This window comes from Euphorbia lathyris, chromosome 4, assembly GCF_963576675.1.
Source record: "Euphorbia lathyris chromosome 4, ddEupLath1.1, whole genome shotgun sequence".
NCBI lineage: Eukaryota > Viridiplantae > Streptophyta > Magnoliopsida > Malpighiales > Euphorbiaceae > Euphorbia > Euphorbia lathyris.
This window is the reverse complement of record NC_088913.1, coordinates 39,991,518-40,010,314: the sequence shown is the minus strand read 5'-3', so window position 1 is coordinate 40,010,314 and position 18,797 is coordinate 39,991,518. Positions and strand designations below refer to the sequence as shown.

General features: G+C 33.7%; 1 protein-coding gene across 1 annotated transcript; it reads right to left on the bottom strand.

Annotated features, from left to right (window-relative positions):
- Positions 1 to 5,594: 5,594 nt before the first annotated feature.
- On the bottom strand, positions 5,595 to 8,655 carry LOC136227383 (multiple organellar RNA editing factor 1, mitochondrial-like). Its single transcript, XM_066016026.1, has 5 exons — positions 8,081 to 8,655; positions 7,185 to 7,282; positions 7,026 to 7,091; positions 6,143 to 6,789; positions 5,595 to 5,938 (listed from the first exon to the last, which is right to left on the bottom strand). The coding sequence occupies exons 1-5, from the start codon at positions 8,458 to 8,460 to the stop codon at positions 5,927 to 5,929; spliced, it is 1,203 nt and encodes a 400-aa protein (XP_065872098.1). The 5' UTR covers positions 8,461 to 8,655; the 3' UTR covers positions 5,595 to 5,926.
- Between the last annotated feature and the right edge of the window lie 10,142 nt (positions 8,656 to 18,797).

Sequence of the window (18,797 nt, the reverse complement as noted above, 5' to 3'; positions counted from 1 at the left end):
AACTATCTCTATCAACCATTGACAAGCAAACTTCTAACCTGACTTTTTTATTTTCTTGCGAAAGACTTGGCTTTACTGCATTTGTATGAGGACGAATCTGACCTTCTTTGATTCTTTGATGAACAGTTGATTTTGGAACACTCATAGCCTTTGAAAGTGATCGAATATTAGTGCAACGTCGTAAAGGGATTCGTTTTACGAGTTCATAGTTGATTTCCACTCTCTTACTACCTACTTTTCCCACAAAATTAGATGAAAAATTAGGCAATCTTCCATTTGATAAAATCTGTTTTGCTTCTTTCTAGAGTCGGTCCAATGATCTTCTCGAAATAGAGAAGAAATTGGCAATTTTGAGTTTTTCTTCTTCTGATAGTTTGTCATCTATTTGCTCTTTTAGTAATATCTCAATAACATTTTTCCTTAAATCATGACTGAAGTTTTTCTTTTTGTTAGGATGTATATGTGTTGGAAAAGTAGAAGAATGATTTGGTGGAAGGTTCAAATCAATGTTGAGTTGGGGATGGGATGGATGGAGAATAGGAAAGATAATTTCTACGGGATCATTCACTAATTCTTCCATATTTGAGATACTTTAAATTAATCTTTCTATTTATGCCTTTTATAATGAGTGAATGATAGCTTAATTAACTCACCAAAATTGTCATTCTAATTGGCGGGATTATTCAATAAATCCTGAGTATAATTTGGCTCCATTTTTTTTATTTAATTTCCTTAATTGGCAGTAAGGCTTAATTTGGAATTTGAAAGAATTTTCCATATAGCGGCAAACATTTAATTTGAGTTTGTGGATATGTAATTTAGGTTGGATGTATTTAATGAGTCTCAAATACCAAGATATTTAAATTTTATTTTTATATCTTTAATTATATTCTTTATGGAGGGTATTTTAGTACACATATAGTTTTTTTAACTAAATTTATTAATTACCGTGCAACTGAAATATTGCCTATCAAAATGGGACGGAGGGAGTATTTATTTAATTATCTAACTAGTAGTTCTATTCCGAATATGAGTGGGGAGACATTGATGTACGCAGTCAGCCATGAATAGGGTAAAGGCAGGGATACCTTCCAAAGTGACCAACCGGTAAGTCGCTTCTGTTTCTAGCTTTGCGGCTATTCTAATTAATTAATTAACTAATACAACTAGGGTTAGGATTTGACAAGTCTATAAATAGACCCCTTACCCTAGAAATTTCAGCCAACACAATACAGAATTCTAGAAGTTCTTCCGAAATTATCCCGTCTAAATTACTCTCTCATTTACTCTCTTTGATCTCGTGTCGATTCCTTTAGAGGCAATCAATTTAGATTGTTATTCATTGTTCGTGATACACGGAATAAGAGTTGATGGCACTTCGTTTGCAATTGTAGATGGTTCTTCATAAAAGGTATTTCGTTCTATCACTCTTTGTATGAAATAACAATTAACAAATCTTGGAAAAGGGAAATAGATAAAATTTTATTATTCCACTGTGTCTAGGCTTGTCTATTTTCCTCCACTGTCACCCCTAGTATGTCCACAAATGTCTACTCAATTCTTACACAGTCCACCCTTAACCTGGTGAATGCTCTTGTTGTGATGGCACTGCACGAACTTCCAGTATTAATCATCACCCGCTTCATATCCCATCCTTCAACAGACATAGTAACCACCAAAGCATCTGTATGAGGAATAGTAACCTTCCTAGACGCGGCAAACGAATGATTAAAAGCATCATATTTCTTGGTGTTATCTATTCCAAAAGGTGACATTTTGGACATCTTACTTGGCAATTCATAACCGGGTCTACCAGCTATTACATTTATCACATGTTTAGATTTCTACTTCTTTTGATCTGTCTTCTGTTCGCTTCCTTCCACATCTAGCATGTTTTAAACGAACTTGTCAAACTTGCCTCTCTCAATCAGTTTTTCTATCTCTTTTGATAACTCCTAACAAGCCTTTGTGTCATGGTCATTGACCCTGTGGAATCTGCAATGTGCTCTAGGATTTCTCTTTATACCCACCCCCGCCTTTGTTACGAGATATTGCATATCTCACCCATATAGACTCTTCTCAATCCACATTAAAATCTCGTTCTTGGGAGCATTCAGTAGAGTATATTATTGGTCGTTCTCGAATATTTCTTTTATGTTTCTGAGATACGCCTCGGTTATTTCTTTCCCCTTGCTTTTAACATTTCGGTTCTTCAACATCACCTTGTGCTTTCTTTTTACATCATCTAAATCCATGAATTTTTTGGACATGTCGATTAGCTCCAATGAGAGTTTCTAGGCGATTCGTTACCAAGTCTTCCATTAGCCTTTCACAAGTTATATTACGAATTATTGATTCAATTGTTGTATTAATTGATTAAATTTATCAATATATTCTCTCAAGGGTTGATCTTCTCCTTGCACCACGTCGTACAATTTTCTACGAGCAATTGTTGGCGGTATACATCCGGCAAACTTCGCATAAAATTCCTTACTTAACTGCTCCCATCTGTTAATGGATCCTGATGACAGGGACTGAAACCAGTTAAAAACTGGACCAACCAGAGTTGTTGAAAAGACTCGACTTATGATTCATTCATTAATATCACAGACATCCATAAACTCTTTATACCGGCGGACATAAGCCTCCAGATTTTCTTCACCTATGTAATACGGTAAAGTAGGGGGTGTGAATCGCATGTCTTTTTCGTAACTCAAGATCTGATGGGAGAATGGTGTCTCCTTTTAGGATGAAACTAGCCTATTAGCCTCGTAACCATATCTTAGCAATGTTTCCAACACTCGTCTATCCATGTCTTCATCAGTTGGCTCTATGCCAGCAGGACTAAAAATAGAATGATTCACCCCGCTTCCCGCTCTCTCCACCACAAGATGCGACCTTGTCATGGTTTCTAGAGTCAGAAGCTCTATAGTTTGTGGTAGCCATTGCCCCGTAAGTAGATCAAATAGCCATAATTCTCTTTGAATCTCCGATCTTTCTACATTTTTAGCATGGACCATGACAAGTACCGTTACTTGGGACGTCAGTGGATTCGTCATCCCTGGTGGCATATATAAGGAGAACTCTAGAAGGGAGCCCGTACCCTCTCCATCAAGAAGAGAAATGGGTAAGGTATAAGCGATATGTTTAATTACTATCGAAATTAGATGTAAACTGTCGGATCCATACAACACACTCCAAGGCACATCTAGTTGCCAAAGGATTTCACCAGCGCCCTAGACTTGACCTTCAGTAAACTTACAGTCTTATCACCAAACTAACCACAATTCGCTTCCTGCTATCTCCAATGGTTGGTTCATAACTCAACTGGAAGTCTCCAATTCATTCCTACATGGTAATCTTGATGAACTTGTGTTTACAGAACAACCCTCGGTGTTTGTAAGCCCTTAGTACCCTTCTCATGTGTGTCGACTTCGCAAAAGCCTATATGGCATAAAGCAGTCACCTCAGATGTGGTATAAATGTCTCACACTAACATTGGTTGAACTTGGGGTTACGTGTTCTAAGGCAGACTCATCTTTGTATTATCCACGCACTGCGACTGTGCAAATATTCTGTTTAATCTATGTTGATGACATACTTGTTACAGGCAACAACAGATCTACAATTTCTCATTTAATATCAAAATTACAAAGGAAATTTGCTATTAAGAATCTCAATCGTTTATCGTATTTTTGTAGGTTGGAAGCATAATGGTCATCAAATACTCTTCTTCTCAACCAACAGAAGTACATTCAAGACCTTCTTGTCAAGACAACCATGAGGCTCGATTCCAACGCGAATTTCACTCCATCGTGTCCAACATCCAAACTCAGTCTCACAGCTAACGAACCCTTTCACAATCTGGGTCTTCACCGTAGCATCGTTGGCAGGTTATAATATATTACCATTACTTGCCCGGATGTTGCCTTTGCAGTTAACAAGGTGAGTCAGTTTATGCACGATCTACGGTTATGCAATAGACATTCCATTGATCACTAGAAAGCCGTAAAACATATCCTTCGATATCTTCAATCGACACCTACACACGATCTACGATTATGCAATAAACATTCCTTTGAAATCAATGGCTTTGCCAATGCGGATTGGGGCAGTGATATTAATAACCGAAAGTCAATCTCGGGATACAATGTTTTCGTCGGACCGAATCTTGTTTTATGCAGATGCAAAAAACAATGAACTGACTCCCATTCGTTGACAGAAGTGGAGTATCAGGCGCTTGAGCAAATGCTGCTTATATGTTGCCATGTAGCCCTACGCTATGGTGTGACAATTTAGAAACCACTTAATAGCAAATCCAATCTTCCACAGTCGTTCGAAGCATTTGGAGCTAGACTTCCACTTTATACGAAACAAAGTTGCTAAGGACTTACATGTTTGCTACATCTCTACATTAGATCAAACTGACATACTCACAAAGCCTCTTTCCAAAAAAAAACAATTTCTTCCGTTACGCAACAAATTAATGGTTGAACCTCCATTAATTTGAGGGAGGATGATAACCGATTAATATATTTGGATTTGGTTAACATATTGATCCTATTATCTTGTTACTTATCTTGACTCAGTTTAGACTATTTGTAATTCAAATACTTTCTCTATAACAACTTATCTTGTAACACCTATTTGAAGGCACATAGGTAAATACAAAATATTTAGTCAATTGCATCCTTTCATTAAGGAGGACTGCAAGGCTCAGTGTGCACCTGATAAATTGAAGATAGATAAAAAGAAGTCGTAGAAAATGAAAAAAAAAATACAAATTTCTAATCATTAATATTCGATACTAATATCACTAATACTCCAGTAAGTTAAGGCACAACTTATGATGAATTAATAACCACACAAACAAGACAAAACCACATAAAAACATACTCCCTCTAGTCCACACTAGATGTCTTTTAAGGTTAAGACACAAATATTAAGAAATGTAATTAATTTTAACTAAATGACTATTCATTGCATTCACTCCTTAATTTTTATCTATTCTCAAAAGAAGAAAGCAACTTAAATAGGAGTATATTTGGTAAAAATCAATTAATGTGTATGGATTGAATCAAAATGTCTATGTACTATGGAACAAAAAAAATCTCTAGAAAGACATTTATTGTGGAACAGATGGAGTAATATAAACACTATAAACACCAAGTTAAGTGATGACAACAAAAATAAGATACTAGAACTGCAGCAAACCTCTGCTGGTTTCTTTTATCACACAGCAAAATGAGATGTTCTCCTTTCCGTCAATTACTCTTCTTCCCTCCCTTCTATTTTTTTTTGTCTCTTCTTATTTTATTTTTACTTAGATCAACGGTTTAGATTTAAGTTGCTCAATAGGATAAGCGGTTGAGATTAATCTTTTATTTTAATGAGAGCAATTAAAAAGCTAATCATTAATCAAAACGTAGAAGAGGCGGCCTTGAGGAGAGCCTGCCAAGACCAGGCAAGAGTCGTTTAAAGAGAGGCTCACCTAGGACTTATTAGGTGCAAGACCTTAACAACTCTGTTAGTTATAATAAATGATAAATAAATTTATACAAATAGACAATATTTGTGTTTGTAAATATCAGGGGTGGACAAAACCGAAATTAGATAGAAATATAAGATGTGTTGTTTGGAGGGAGAACAAGTCTAAAAGTCGGATATATTTGGACAAAAAATCCTTAAACAGACACAGCCTTAGTGATTCAAACTTCAGCGATGTGGATGCACATGAAATGGGGAAATTTTATTACCTAGTTTCACAATCAGTTCATACGCAAACAAAAAAGCTAAAAGACTATTTACCGGGCATCGCTCACTCAATATGGTTTCAGATGGAATTTCTTGCCGATCAACCAGAGTGAACAATCAAAGTGATTTACAATTCTCTTCTATTGCCCTTCAGAATCTCATATAAGCTCTCCTAATATCTAACCTGCACAATCAAAACAATCCAGTTACAGAATTAAAACGACAACCATATCATCATCACCAACTAATTTTGAGATGAACATGCTCACGAAGTGATCTTTGCATCTTAAGCTTGATGTTTTACTTAATACAATTTCAGTTTTTTTACCAGAAAGCCTACAGTTTTGCTTCTTAGATCAATATCAAGTCAAAGGCAAAGGCGTCTTACCTGGTTTGTCCCAGTTTGCCCCATCGGTGGTGGATAAGGTGGCTGCTCCCCATGCTTGTTCTTTTGTCCCATTTGTGAGAAACTTTGGTCTTCAGCTGGGTACCCCTGTCTGTAGCCAGCATTTGCACCCTGTTCTTGAGTTCCGATGTGTCCAGGAGAAAAATTTTGGGTGTCTTGTCTAAAATTCCTCTGACCTACTTGGGGATATTGCTGCTGTCCTTGACCTTGATATGGACCTCCTACTCCAGCTTGGGGATAATGAGCACCCTGCTGTCCTCGGCCTTGATATGGACCTCCTACTCGATCTTGCGGATAGTGAGCGCCCTGCTGTCCTTGGTTATAGTTGCCCTGAAATGAACCTCCTCTATTTTCCTGGTAATTGTTATTCATCGGCATCCTCTCTCCTTGACCTGGAGGTCCATAACTTTGCCTTGGTGGATAACTTTGTGGAGCTCCATAGTTCCCACCACCTTGAGTATGTCCTTGTTGATTATACTGCGGATTGCCACCTTGATTTGGTGCTGCACCTCCTCGCTGGTCATATCTTGGTTGGTTAGGGTTTCTATTTCTGTCATTGAATCTTCCAGCCCTTTTATTCTGATAAGGAGGCGGTCTTGGGGTTATTACTCCATATTCATATTTGTCTCCTGAAAGCAGAGAGTGCAGTTTGTAAGAAAACGAGTCAACAAATGAAAACAACAGTTAGTACCATATTGCTTCCTTATCAGCAACCAAAACAGGAAGGACTGACAATAAGTCATTGAATTCAGACTGCCACAATACGATAAAACTTCTGAGTCTTCACATATTGAGAAGTATTGGATATATTCCTGAATCCAAATATAATGCATGAAAAAAAAAAATCAGATGGGGAAAACCTCACCTCCATATTGCTTATTCTGTGGATCGATATAAGAATCTGGTAATACAAAAACAACTCCAGGAACATCTGCAATAAGAAAAAAAATACATATTTAGCACCCTGATATGAAGAAGAATATATATCAGTTTACTGCAACAAGTAGATGCTAAAAGATCAAACCTTTAAACCTCTCTGACTCTTCTTCTGTCATCACAGCCTGAAAGCCATTATAAGTTGTGGTGCTACAAGCATAAATCTTTTTCTTTGCTTCCTCAATGCTGAAAACAGGAAAGTTCCAAAATCAACCATTAAGATCCAAAGATTCTTTAAGAAAAAAAAAAAGAGTTACAACCTAAAAACCATCAAACAAAAAGAAAAATAGTTGTATACTATGCATTAGTATACAGTATAATAGCAAATGCAAAATAAGCTGGCACTCTTATATTTTATAGGCTTAAAGCACTATTTGGCCCTTCACCTATCCAAAATTGGTGAAATCTCAACCAGTACTGGTTGAGATTTCTGCAATTTTGGATAAGTAGTAGGCAAATGTACCAAATAACATGTAAGGAAGCGAAACTAAGCATTTTGGATAGTTAAGGTGTCAAATATTAACAGATAATATATGAGGGCCAAAAACCAACATTTTGGATAAGTAAGGGGCCATATAGTGCTTTAATCCTATTTTTATATCGTGGGAAATTTTCATGAGCTATGAGCTAGTGAAATACTCCAAGAATGAAAGCCTACCAAGACTTCCATGTGCACGACTTGACCAACTGAAATCTTGTGCACTTTTTCTTACTTGTTACTAGCATAATATCTATTTTGCGATTATTCATATTTTCTTACTAAAATCAAAGACCCAAAATATATATTCCTCAAAATTTTCCTATTGTACTTCCCATTAAGATGGAACAAGGATGACAGGGAGTACTCTTTTGATGTGAGAAGCGCAACTACCACATTTTTATTCCAATATATCAACAGTAAACTTCTAATTCTTCTCTTAACGGTCAAAAATAAATTCCATATACTAATATTCAAGTAATGAAACAAATAACAGTCGAAATTACCTGATGTTCAGCCCCTGGGCGCAGATACGCTCGTAAGTGGCAACCATCTCTTCGGGTGTCGGAGGCGAGTCCTTGGGAAAATCTACAGTAATAAGCCAGTGATTGAAATCGCAGCCCTCGAAAAGCACCGTATCCTCCGTAATCTCATCTCCCTCCTTGTAAACCTTGTACTGTTTCCCCGAAGAAGAGAGACAAACGCGCGATCCCGTGAACGACCGAGATTGGAGGGGCACAGATACCGACAATTGTGCCGACGGGGATGGATAAATGAAGCTTCGGGGAATAGGAGAGGAAGTTTGGATGACCGGAGAGTAAAGAGAGCGGTGGAGAGCGGAGAGTGAGGTAAGACCTCGACGGAGGCGGGTGGATTGCAGAGCCATGGCGGGAGTTGCTGGCGATGGGTGAGGAAGGGAAGGCAACGGCAGCTAGGGTTTTAGGGGTTTTAAGATGCTTCTAGATAGTGAAGAGCCCAGCAACATTGATTTAACGGGTAAAGCTGGAATCAAGTAATATGAACACAGTTCGTACAGTGGTCAATAGATGGTTTAGTTAGGGTTGCAAATATGCCGAGATGGGTCCCTAACTCCGATTATTGTCTCGTTGATGAAATGGCGAAAAAATAGTCTCCGTCCTTGTTCCTCCGAGATTAGGGTTTTAAGAGCATCTCCAAAAGAATTTTAGTGTGCTCTAAAAATAATATGAATAAATCAATCTTAGTGATTTAAGAGCGACTAAAACATATCACCTCCAACAAAATGAATTCATATAAAAGTTTAGAATTCAAACCTAAGTATCAAACTAAAAAACAATCTATTAAGTTTATATTTAAAACATAAAGAAATGTAAATAATATTTCGTTAAAATACTTATTACAACATAAAACAGTATAATCTATGTTATATATTTATATTAATCTATGTTATAATATATGTATTTGTATTAAGCAATATAATATATGTATTTATATTTATATTTGTCTTGCTTTTGTCGTCAAATGACCTATATATATTTTTTTAAATTTATATTTATTAAACGGTTCGGTTAACCGTTAACCGCGGTTTTTAAACACTCTAACCCGAAACCGAAACCGGTACCTATCTATTTTTTTAACCATTAAGAAAACCATCGGTTCGGTTAACCGATTTTTTCGGTTCGGATTATCGGTTTTCGGTTCGGTTACCGGTTTGACCGGTTTTTTTTTGCCCACCCCTAGCTGTTGGAGCTCATTTTTAATTGGGTTAAAGTGCAAAAATACTCCTAACGTTTTGGGTCAGGAGCAATTTTACCCCTAACGTCTAAAATGGCGTAATTTTACCCCTAATGTTTGTAGCCAAGAGCAATTTTACCCCTAACGTTGATAAATTGGATTAATTTCAGAAACTATTATAAAATACAGTCATTTTTTTCTTTATTTTGCACTAATTGCATATCAATTTGTTCTAAAAAAATGATATAATATTTTTTTGTAATTTAATAATAAAATTAGAGATTAATATTTATAAATTTGGTGAATTTTTTGAATTTTTTTGTCTAATTCGTACAAAAGATAATATATTTTTAATATTTTTTTTATTTTTTTCACATCTCAACATATGTTTGTGATTTGTTACTGATAAAATAACGCATGTGTGAAGTGTAGATGATAAGATTCATGACCGATAAAACAGTTTAATGAATTATTTCTCAAATTGACCCAATTTATCAATGCTATGGGTGAAATTACTCTTGGCTTCCAACATTAAGGGTAAAATTGCACCTGTCCCAAAACATTAGAGGTATTTTTGCACCTTAACCCTTTTTAATTCTCCCTCCTCAAATTTTAACTTAAAAGCCAAACTAAGAATCTCATTTATTATTATTCAAATTCTAAATAATATTTTATTTAACGATTATGTTTCTTTTTTCTCATTATTTAAGGTGTGTTTGGTATTGCTTTCAATACCACAAAAGCAGTTTTTCCGGTGATCTATTCCAAATTGGTGAACTTTCATCCAATTTGGATTCAAACTTAACCGAATCATTATTTCATTGATAAGTAATGATATTTTGACACTTGAACTTAATAGATTTTAGTTTAGGATTTGTTTTTTGTTTTTCTCTTTTTTTAATCTAATTAATTATTTCTACTGTGGAAAAAAACTTTAAGAAATATCACGTTTCAAGTTTAAGTGTCAAAATATCGTAACTTATCAATAAGATAACGATTCCGTTAAGTCTTCATACAAATTGGGTGAAATTTCACCAAATGGGATATGTCAATGGCCAAATGTGACCAAATAATAGGCCAGTGGTCAAATGATACAATTTTGGATAGATCAGTGGTCAAATAATGTTTTAAGCCTTTTAGAAACGTAGTTGTCACAATTTACGAGTTTATATTAATTTATTTATTTTTAATGAAAATAACATAATTTTCAAACCTAATATATACTCTATCCGTTTCATAATATTTGTCTTTCTATATAATTTTTTTTGTTTCATAATATTTGATGTTTTATTTAAAAAAAAATTATTTGACGTTTTGATTCAATATATATACATTAATTGATGTTTTACCAAATAAACCTCTATTTAAGTTGCCTTTTTATTTTAGGAATAGATAAAAATTAATTAATTAATGCAATTAATACAATGGTAACAAAGTCTTTTAGTTAACATAATTACGTTTTTTAATTCTTGTGTCATAACCTTAAAAGACAAATATTATGAAACAAATGGAGTATTTTTTTTTATTTCTTGATTTTTACTTAATCCGTTCTTTTTTTTTATGTCGTTTAAGGTTTTTCATCAAGAACAATGCAAAATTAATTAGATTATTAAAATGACTAAAGGCATCTTCAACCTATTCGCTATCTCCATCTACTTTTTCAATTTTTCAAACATTAAATTTTCTTTTTTTTTCAAACCCACTACACCATTTATTACGCTAAAAATAATATTTTGTATTTTATTCCATTCTACATAACATTTTTATTAATATTTTATTTTTTTACATATATTATGATTATTATTAATCAATAATGAAAACTAATTTAAAAAATAATAAACTAATGTTATTTAATTTTATATAATTAATAATAATATTTAACAATAAAATTTAAACAAAGAAAAAATCCCTAAATTTTTTTTATCTAAATTAACTAATTTATAAAATATATAATGTAAATCTCTTCAAAACAATAAATATCTTTTATATATATATATATATATATTGGTCTTCACCAATTGGTGGAAACCAAAATTAACAAATTTGATTGATATATGATTTTTAAATCATTTAGGTGTGAAGATTTGAAGCTAACCACCAACAATATAGCATTTTCAATCTTTATTTGGTGAGGATTGGAGATGCTTTAACTTACTTTTAATACTTCTCTCTTAAATCTTTATCTTCAATACAAAAAAAAAATCTCTCTTTTATTAATTTTTATAGCTTAATTATGATTATTTGTATTTAATGCTAAACTTTTCCCTTACTATAAATGAGGGAAAATTTGAAAAAACCAAAAGTGATTTGATAATACAAAACAACGTATAAAAATGAACAAATTTAAAAAACCTAAAATGACATATAATAATAATAATAAAGTAGAACTTTTATTCTGTATTTTTCAAACACTTATAAGTTTTTTCAAACACTTTCGCCGAACATTTTCCCTCACAGCAGGTTCTATTACAACAATGTCAACATGACCCTCTTAAAGCTTTAAGGGAGTGTGTAATGGGGGAAAGTCGTTGTAATCTCAAGCTTGTAATGGGGAGAGCGTATATATGTAATGGGGAAGGGTAGGGGAGAGTGTCTAGGCAATAAGGGGCATTGGTGAATGGAACATTGTAACATCCACTGACCATGGGCGTTGATTTGGTGTAAGAAACACTATAGGAGGGAGTGACTAGTCTCCCCGGAACTTCTCACTATGGCCGATCTAGTTCTTCCCATCTTTAGTAGTGCCCCCTACTACTACTACTACTGTTGGTGCATTGAGAGTGTATAATTTATGCCTTTGAATTAATAAAATCATTAGTAAATTATTCATGTGTCGTGCCCCTTTTTGTGTTGGGGTTGTTTGTTGTTATGTGTGATTGGTGTGGATTGTCTGTATGCTATAAATGTGGATGTTTGCCCCTTTTCTTGCCCGAATTATGAATTATCCCTAATCCGTAAATGTGCCTCTTGCATATATTGTGAGGCATGACTCTTAGCTGGCTCACCTCCAGGGGAAAAAGTAAGTGTCACACGGTGTCAACGAGTTGTCATCATGACATTACATAATAAATAATTATAAGTTTAATAATATTAAAATGTATATATACAGTTATAGAGAGAGATTCCTTTACTTTTTATTCTAAGGGAATAATCAATTTACTCTAATTACCAAACAATATTAGAGTTATTTAATTAAACAAATTTAATGGAATTAAAATCCTAACACTTCTCTCTCTCCTTCTTCCCTTGAACGATTCACGACTCCGGCCAGACCAGAAATCGGTGAGTTTCCGTCAATAATCTTCGTTATCTAGAAACATTATATGAATCGTCTAATTTTATTCCTACTATTGCGGATGGTCTGCATTTTTTATGTCGATTTTGTTCCTGGATAGTCTGCATTTTTTATCTAAAAACGATTCACAGCTCTCTCTCTCTCTCTCTCTCTCTCTCTCTCTCTCTCTCTCTCTCTCTCTCTCTCTCTCTCTCTCTCTCTCTCTCTCTCTCTCTCTCTCTCTCTCTCTCTCATTTGATATCTTGTGTGATATTGAGATCAAATAATCGTTTGATTTTTTTTCTGTTATTGAGTTCAAAATAATCGTATGATTTCTTGTCTGATATTAAGAGCAAATAATCGTTTGATTTTTTTTCTATTATTGTGTTCAAATAAGCGTCTGTTTTTTTTTTGTTATTGAGATCAAATAATCGTCTGATTTTTTTCTAACTGTTTTTTTTACTGTTAAGGGAATATGAAATCATCTGATATTGAGATCAAATAATTATTTGATTTCTTGTCTGATATTGAGAGCAAATAATCGTTTAGTTTTTTTTTTCTGTTATTGAGTTCAAATAAGCGTCTGATTTTTTTTTTATTCGTCTGATTTCTTTTTCTATATAAAAATCAAAATCATATGACTTTCATCAAATTACCTATTGTTTTTTTACTGTTAATGGAATATGGAATCATTTGATATTGAGAGCAAATAATCATTTGATTTCTTATATGATGTTGAGAGCAAATAATCGTTTGGTTTTTTTTCTGTTATTAAGTTCAAATAAGCGTCTGATTTTTATTTGTTATTGAGATCAAATAACCGTCTGTTTTTTTTATATATATAAATCAAAATCATCCGAGTTTCCATCAAATTACCTGTTGTTTCTTTATTGTTAATGAAATATGAAATCGTCTGATATTGAGAGCAAATAATCGTTTGATTTCTTGTCTGATATTGAGAGCAAATAATCGTTTGGTTTTTTTTTCTGTTATTAAGTTCAAATAAGCGTCTGATTTTTATTTGTTATTGAGATCAAATAACCGTCTGCTTTTTTTATATATATAAATCAAAATCATCCGAGTTTCCATCAAATTACCTGTTGTTTCTTTATTGTTAATGAAATATGAAATCGTCTGATATTGAGAGCAAATAATCGTTTGATTTCTTGTCTGATATTGAGAGCAAATAATCGTTTGGTTGATTAGCCATGATCTTATACTATATATGTTCATTGAGTATGTGTATGAAGCATGATACTACGAGTTATACTGCTATGAACTGATCATGTTTATGGTTGATGTTCTGTTTAGGAAGCTAGAATTGACTATGAGTATATGTATGAAGCATGATCCTTTTAATGGTTGATGTTCTGTTTATAGTTGAATATGTATGAACTAATTAGTCATGCTCTTATACTATATATATTCATTTAGTATGTGTATGAAGCATGATACTATGAGTTATACTGTTATGAACTGATCTTGTTTATGGCTGATGTTCTGTTTATGAAGCTAGAACTGAATATGAGTATGCGTATGAAGCATGATCCTTTTAATGGTTGATGTTCTGTTTATGGTTGAATATGTATGAACTGATTAGCCATGCTCTTATACTATATATGTTCATTGAGTATATGTTGAAGCATGATACTACGAGTTATACTGCTATGAACTGATCCTGATTAGCCATGCTCTTATACTATATATGTTCATTGAGTATGCGTATGAAGCATGATCCTATGAGTTATATTGGTATATGAACTGGCTAAGTTTGGCCATGCTCTGAGTATATGTGATTACCCATACTCTTATACTTTGAATGTTCATTGAGCATGTATGAAGCGTGTAATAGAAGGTTATGAGTGAACTTGTATCCATACTATTATACTTTCAATATTCATTGAGAATGTATGAATCATGTATTTACGATGTTCCTTTTCACTTGGCTTGCTATCTTAAACTAAAGCATTCAGCATGGCGATAGGTTTATGATGGATTCAGCATAAAGAGAGCCTCTTGTGGTGACAGCATCATAAACTTCATCATCGTGCTCATTTTTCAACGAGTACAATCCAAGTGGCAGAAACATAGTAAAGGGTCATTGAGCATGTATGAAGCATGTAGTAAAAGGTCAATTTAAACTACTTGTATATTCTGATATGACTTGAAAACGATAAGACTGGTCAGCAAACAAGTTAGAAAATAAACTATATATAAACTGAATACCATGCTCTTATAGGAATAAGTTATCTATGTTATATTACAAAAAGAAGGGGGATGTGTGTTGTTGCCATTCGGTTCTCCTTGAAATTCCAAATCTCATTTACTATCATATAGATAGTAAATGAGATTTGAAATTACAAGGAGAACCACGTATGGAACTCATGTCCCTTACATGCTCCTGAGTCCATCTCTAGGCGTTTGAATCATAATCTGCCCTGTTGCTGAGGTATTGCTCAACAACTTCTTTTTGCCCAGGAAATGGCTCCTCGGTGAGGGGCTGTATTAATAGATCATATATATACCACAATAGCTACAAAATACATAGACTAATTAGATCATAAACATAATTAAATTTTTATCAAATAAACTAGATAAATTATGGCAAATCCATACCGTGGCAGTCGGATAGGCATGGCGAGAAACGAGATGGGAAGAGAAATCATCCCCTAATGAGCCACATTAAGATGATAGATCCTAGTCGTGACGTAAAACTGAGAATAGGAGGATAGTTTGATTAGTGTATGTATATAATGCAATATCATGTAGGTTCATATATCTTAATGAGATAAGTTAATATTACTATTGGAGGTCTGGTTGGGAACTCTAAAGGGTAACGAATTCGAATTTGAAATACACCCCCTTCATATGGGGTGTATTGGAGACCTCTTATTTTGACTGCCCATTGTAATATGTTTTCATCCAGAGAAACTGTTAGCATCAAAGATCGGAAAAATCATTACAAGTAGAAAGATGAAATTAGGAAGAGTTAAAGAAGAAAATATGGATTAACAGTGTAATACCTTCGATGGTGATAAGCCACACTAGGTTCTCCAGGTACAATCTGTATAGGTCCAACAAGACCATTCTCTGAACACGTGCAAGGATAGCCATTATATAGTGTAAGTTTTCTGGGTATGAATGTGTAGAATATTGTGGAACTAAACGATTGAAAAGCTTATTACTTATACTGGTTTGAGAGTGGCTAAGTGAAAGGTCATGGAAGGGGAAAGAGTAGTGTGTTTAGGGTTTTGTGTAGTGATGTTAGTGTATTAATGACTTGCTTTTGGTTTTGCAGATATCAAGACTTGGGGATTATAGGCCCAATAATCACTTCAAGATATGGAGCGATACATCAAGATCGATATTGTTCCCAATTGGATATGTATTGCTTATTTTTTTGATATTACATTCAGAAATTTATCCATACAAATGTAAACAAATTATGAGCATTGGTCTCCAATAAATTAAAAATTATTGATATACAGAATTTCATGTTCATTTGAGTATGTTTCATTATTTAGGTAAAAACCAGAAATTCATTCGAAGAAGAAAGCAAAGAGCGACATTTTATTAAAAAAAATGTCATCTAAACAACAATAGGAAGACACTAAAATAAACGAATCTGTCATCTGAAAACAAATCCATTGACATAATTGATTAAGACCTATTCCATTTGAGACAAGCTACAACGACATAAATTATTTTACAAACTATCATCGCAAATAACAATATGCCAATTTTCCATATATCTCCTTGACGTTTTTAATTATTAGGATGTCATGTGATGACCCTAAAGGTGACGGTAATAATAAATAAGTTGTCATAGTAATATAACAGCATACAAATAGGCGTATGTTATGTGACATGACTTCACATGACAAAACCCAACCGTCGTTTTCAAAAGAACGGTGAAATCAATATTCAACAAATTCAATCAAGTGACAATCTGATAAATTTGTTCACTAAGGCATTACCTTCTACAACTTTTAAGAAGTTGGTTTATGGTATTGGAATGTGTCGTCTCAAAGATCTTCAGTAAACACTATACTTTTTCCTTTAACCAATGGTTTTGTCCCACTGGGTTTTACTTGGTAAGGTTTTTAATGAGGCAATACCCTATTCGCATGGATGGACATCCAAGGGAAATGTAAGAAATAATTATCATTAGGTTAATAATTATTAATGGATGTCCACCATATTAAATGAATGTCCATCAAATTAAATGAATGTCCGCCAACAACTAAATATGTATTAAATATACACATGTTATATTTAAAGATAAATGTAATTAGAACCATTTATTTTGTAAGTCTACTATATATATATATATATATATATATATATAGAGAGAGAGAGAGAGAGAGAGAGAAAGGCTTATATTCTCATTTGTAATACATACCAATAGTAAAGCTTTTATACGCTTATTATTTTCTCTCAATTAAAGTTTTTCATTATAATATATTTGTCAGAGTTCATCACCATCCAATGGTGGAAAAAACAAAGTAGACATAGCCTAACCTTTTCTTCTATACATACATATATATTAATTTATGAGTGTTATAATTGGAATAATTTTATAACAATAGACAAATTAATGGAGCACTGTCGAAATAAGAAGAAAGACTTGCATATGGTTTTCATTGACTCGGAGAAAGCATATGATAAGGTACCAATGGAAGTACTTTGATGGGCCTTGATAAGGAAAGACATTTCGCGGAATATATTGACATCATAAAGGACATGTATGAGGGAGCATGCACGAGTGTATGTACTAGTGTTGGGAAGACTGAAGAGTTCCCTATTACGATTGGAGTGCATCAAGGTTCCGCACTAAGCTCATTTCTTTTTACCATCGTTATGGATGAACTAACAAGTTCACTTCAAGATGGTATACCATGGTGCATGTTGTTTGCAGATGATTGTTGGGGTTTAGTGTCCTATAGACAATTGTTCTAGGATATGAACTAAATATAAATGAAGTGTTCTTTATGTCATTTGTTTTAATAAGATATGGTTTCATAACTATATAAAGGCAACCTCTTTTAAAGAACTAAATAAGTCTAATAAAAGGAAATCACTAAGTTTGTTTTAAGTGATTATAAAGTGTTCATACAAGCATGAAGTGAGACGAAACTTTATAATAAATTAATAAACTTAAAACCACCCCAAGTCAAGTAATATGTTTAGGATTGACATATCACTGTTGAGACTTGCATGTAACAATGTCTTCTGTCAAGACAGAGAGCTGATCTCACAAGCTTCAGATATACAGATAATCTGGACAGTTGCATGGATCCAATGAAAGGGAGTTCATTAGGATTGGGGACCCGACTTGAGATAACAGGATGGGTAGATTCATCATTGTCACTTGTTCATCTCATTGGTATTAATAGGTATAAGTAATCCTAAGACTCAAAGGAATGTTAATTCGTGATTCTGGATTACGGAATGTGATGCTTTGATCCTGTTGTAACACGATCTATAACAGAGATGACTCTGGGGTGTGAACGGCAGACGTTGGGTGTCACAGGAAGTAATTGCAGGATAGTTATACATTGGATTGAGCATTTGTCACTCCCGATAAATGGGAGATACGTCCAAGGATCGCTTATGGAAGACTTGACTCTAAATCCTTGCAAGGTGATAGCTTAAGACTTGAAATACAGATTTCACTTAACCTATCTAATTGGAGTTGACTCGGCCTGTACAAGTAAAACGAACGTCTCACTATATGTGACTTGACATTATCCATAGTCATAAAATTCAGTTCAAAGATGTAGTTGATAAAGGATCGAATTATACTGTAACTAATACGGAAAGGTCAACGACAGAATCAATCTGTCTTCTTATAGCTCTGGGGGAATGTTTCGGATTTGCTAATCACATTTCGTGTACTCATTCCGTTATGTAAAGATTAAATATAATTCTGAGAAAATTAATTTAATAGTTGCATACGGCTAGAAGCAATAAGAACCTAATGGGTCACACATAAGACTTGGAGCCCAAAAGAGAAACAGATGTTAATTAATTGATGGAAGCCCAACTGAGTCCACTAAGGCCCAGTAAATGAGGGGGGCGATTTTTATGTAGTAAAATACATAAATAATTAATTTGATTTTTAAACAATTCTAATTAGATTATAATTGTGAATTAAATTAACTAAATGATAAATAAGTTAGGAAGTTTAATGAGATTGAATTGCTCCTATTATTATCCTATAAGGTTATTATTAT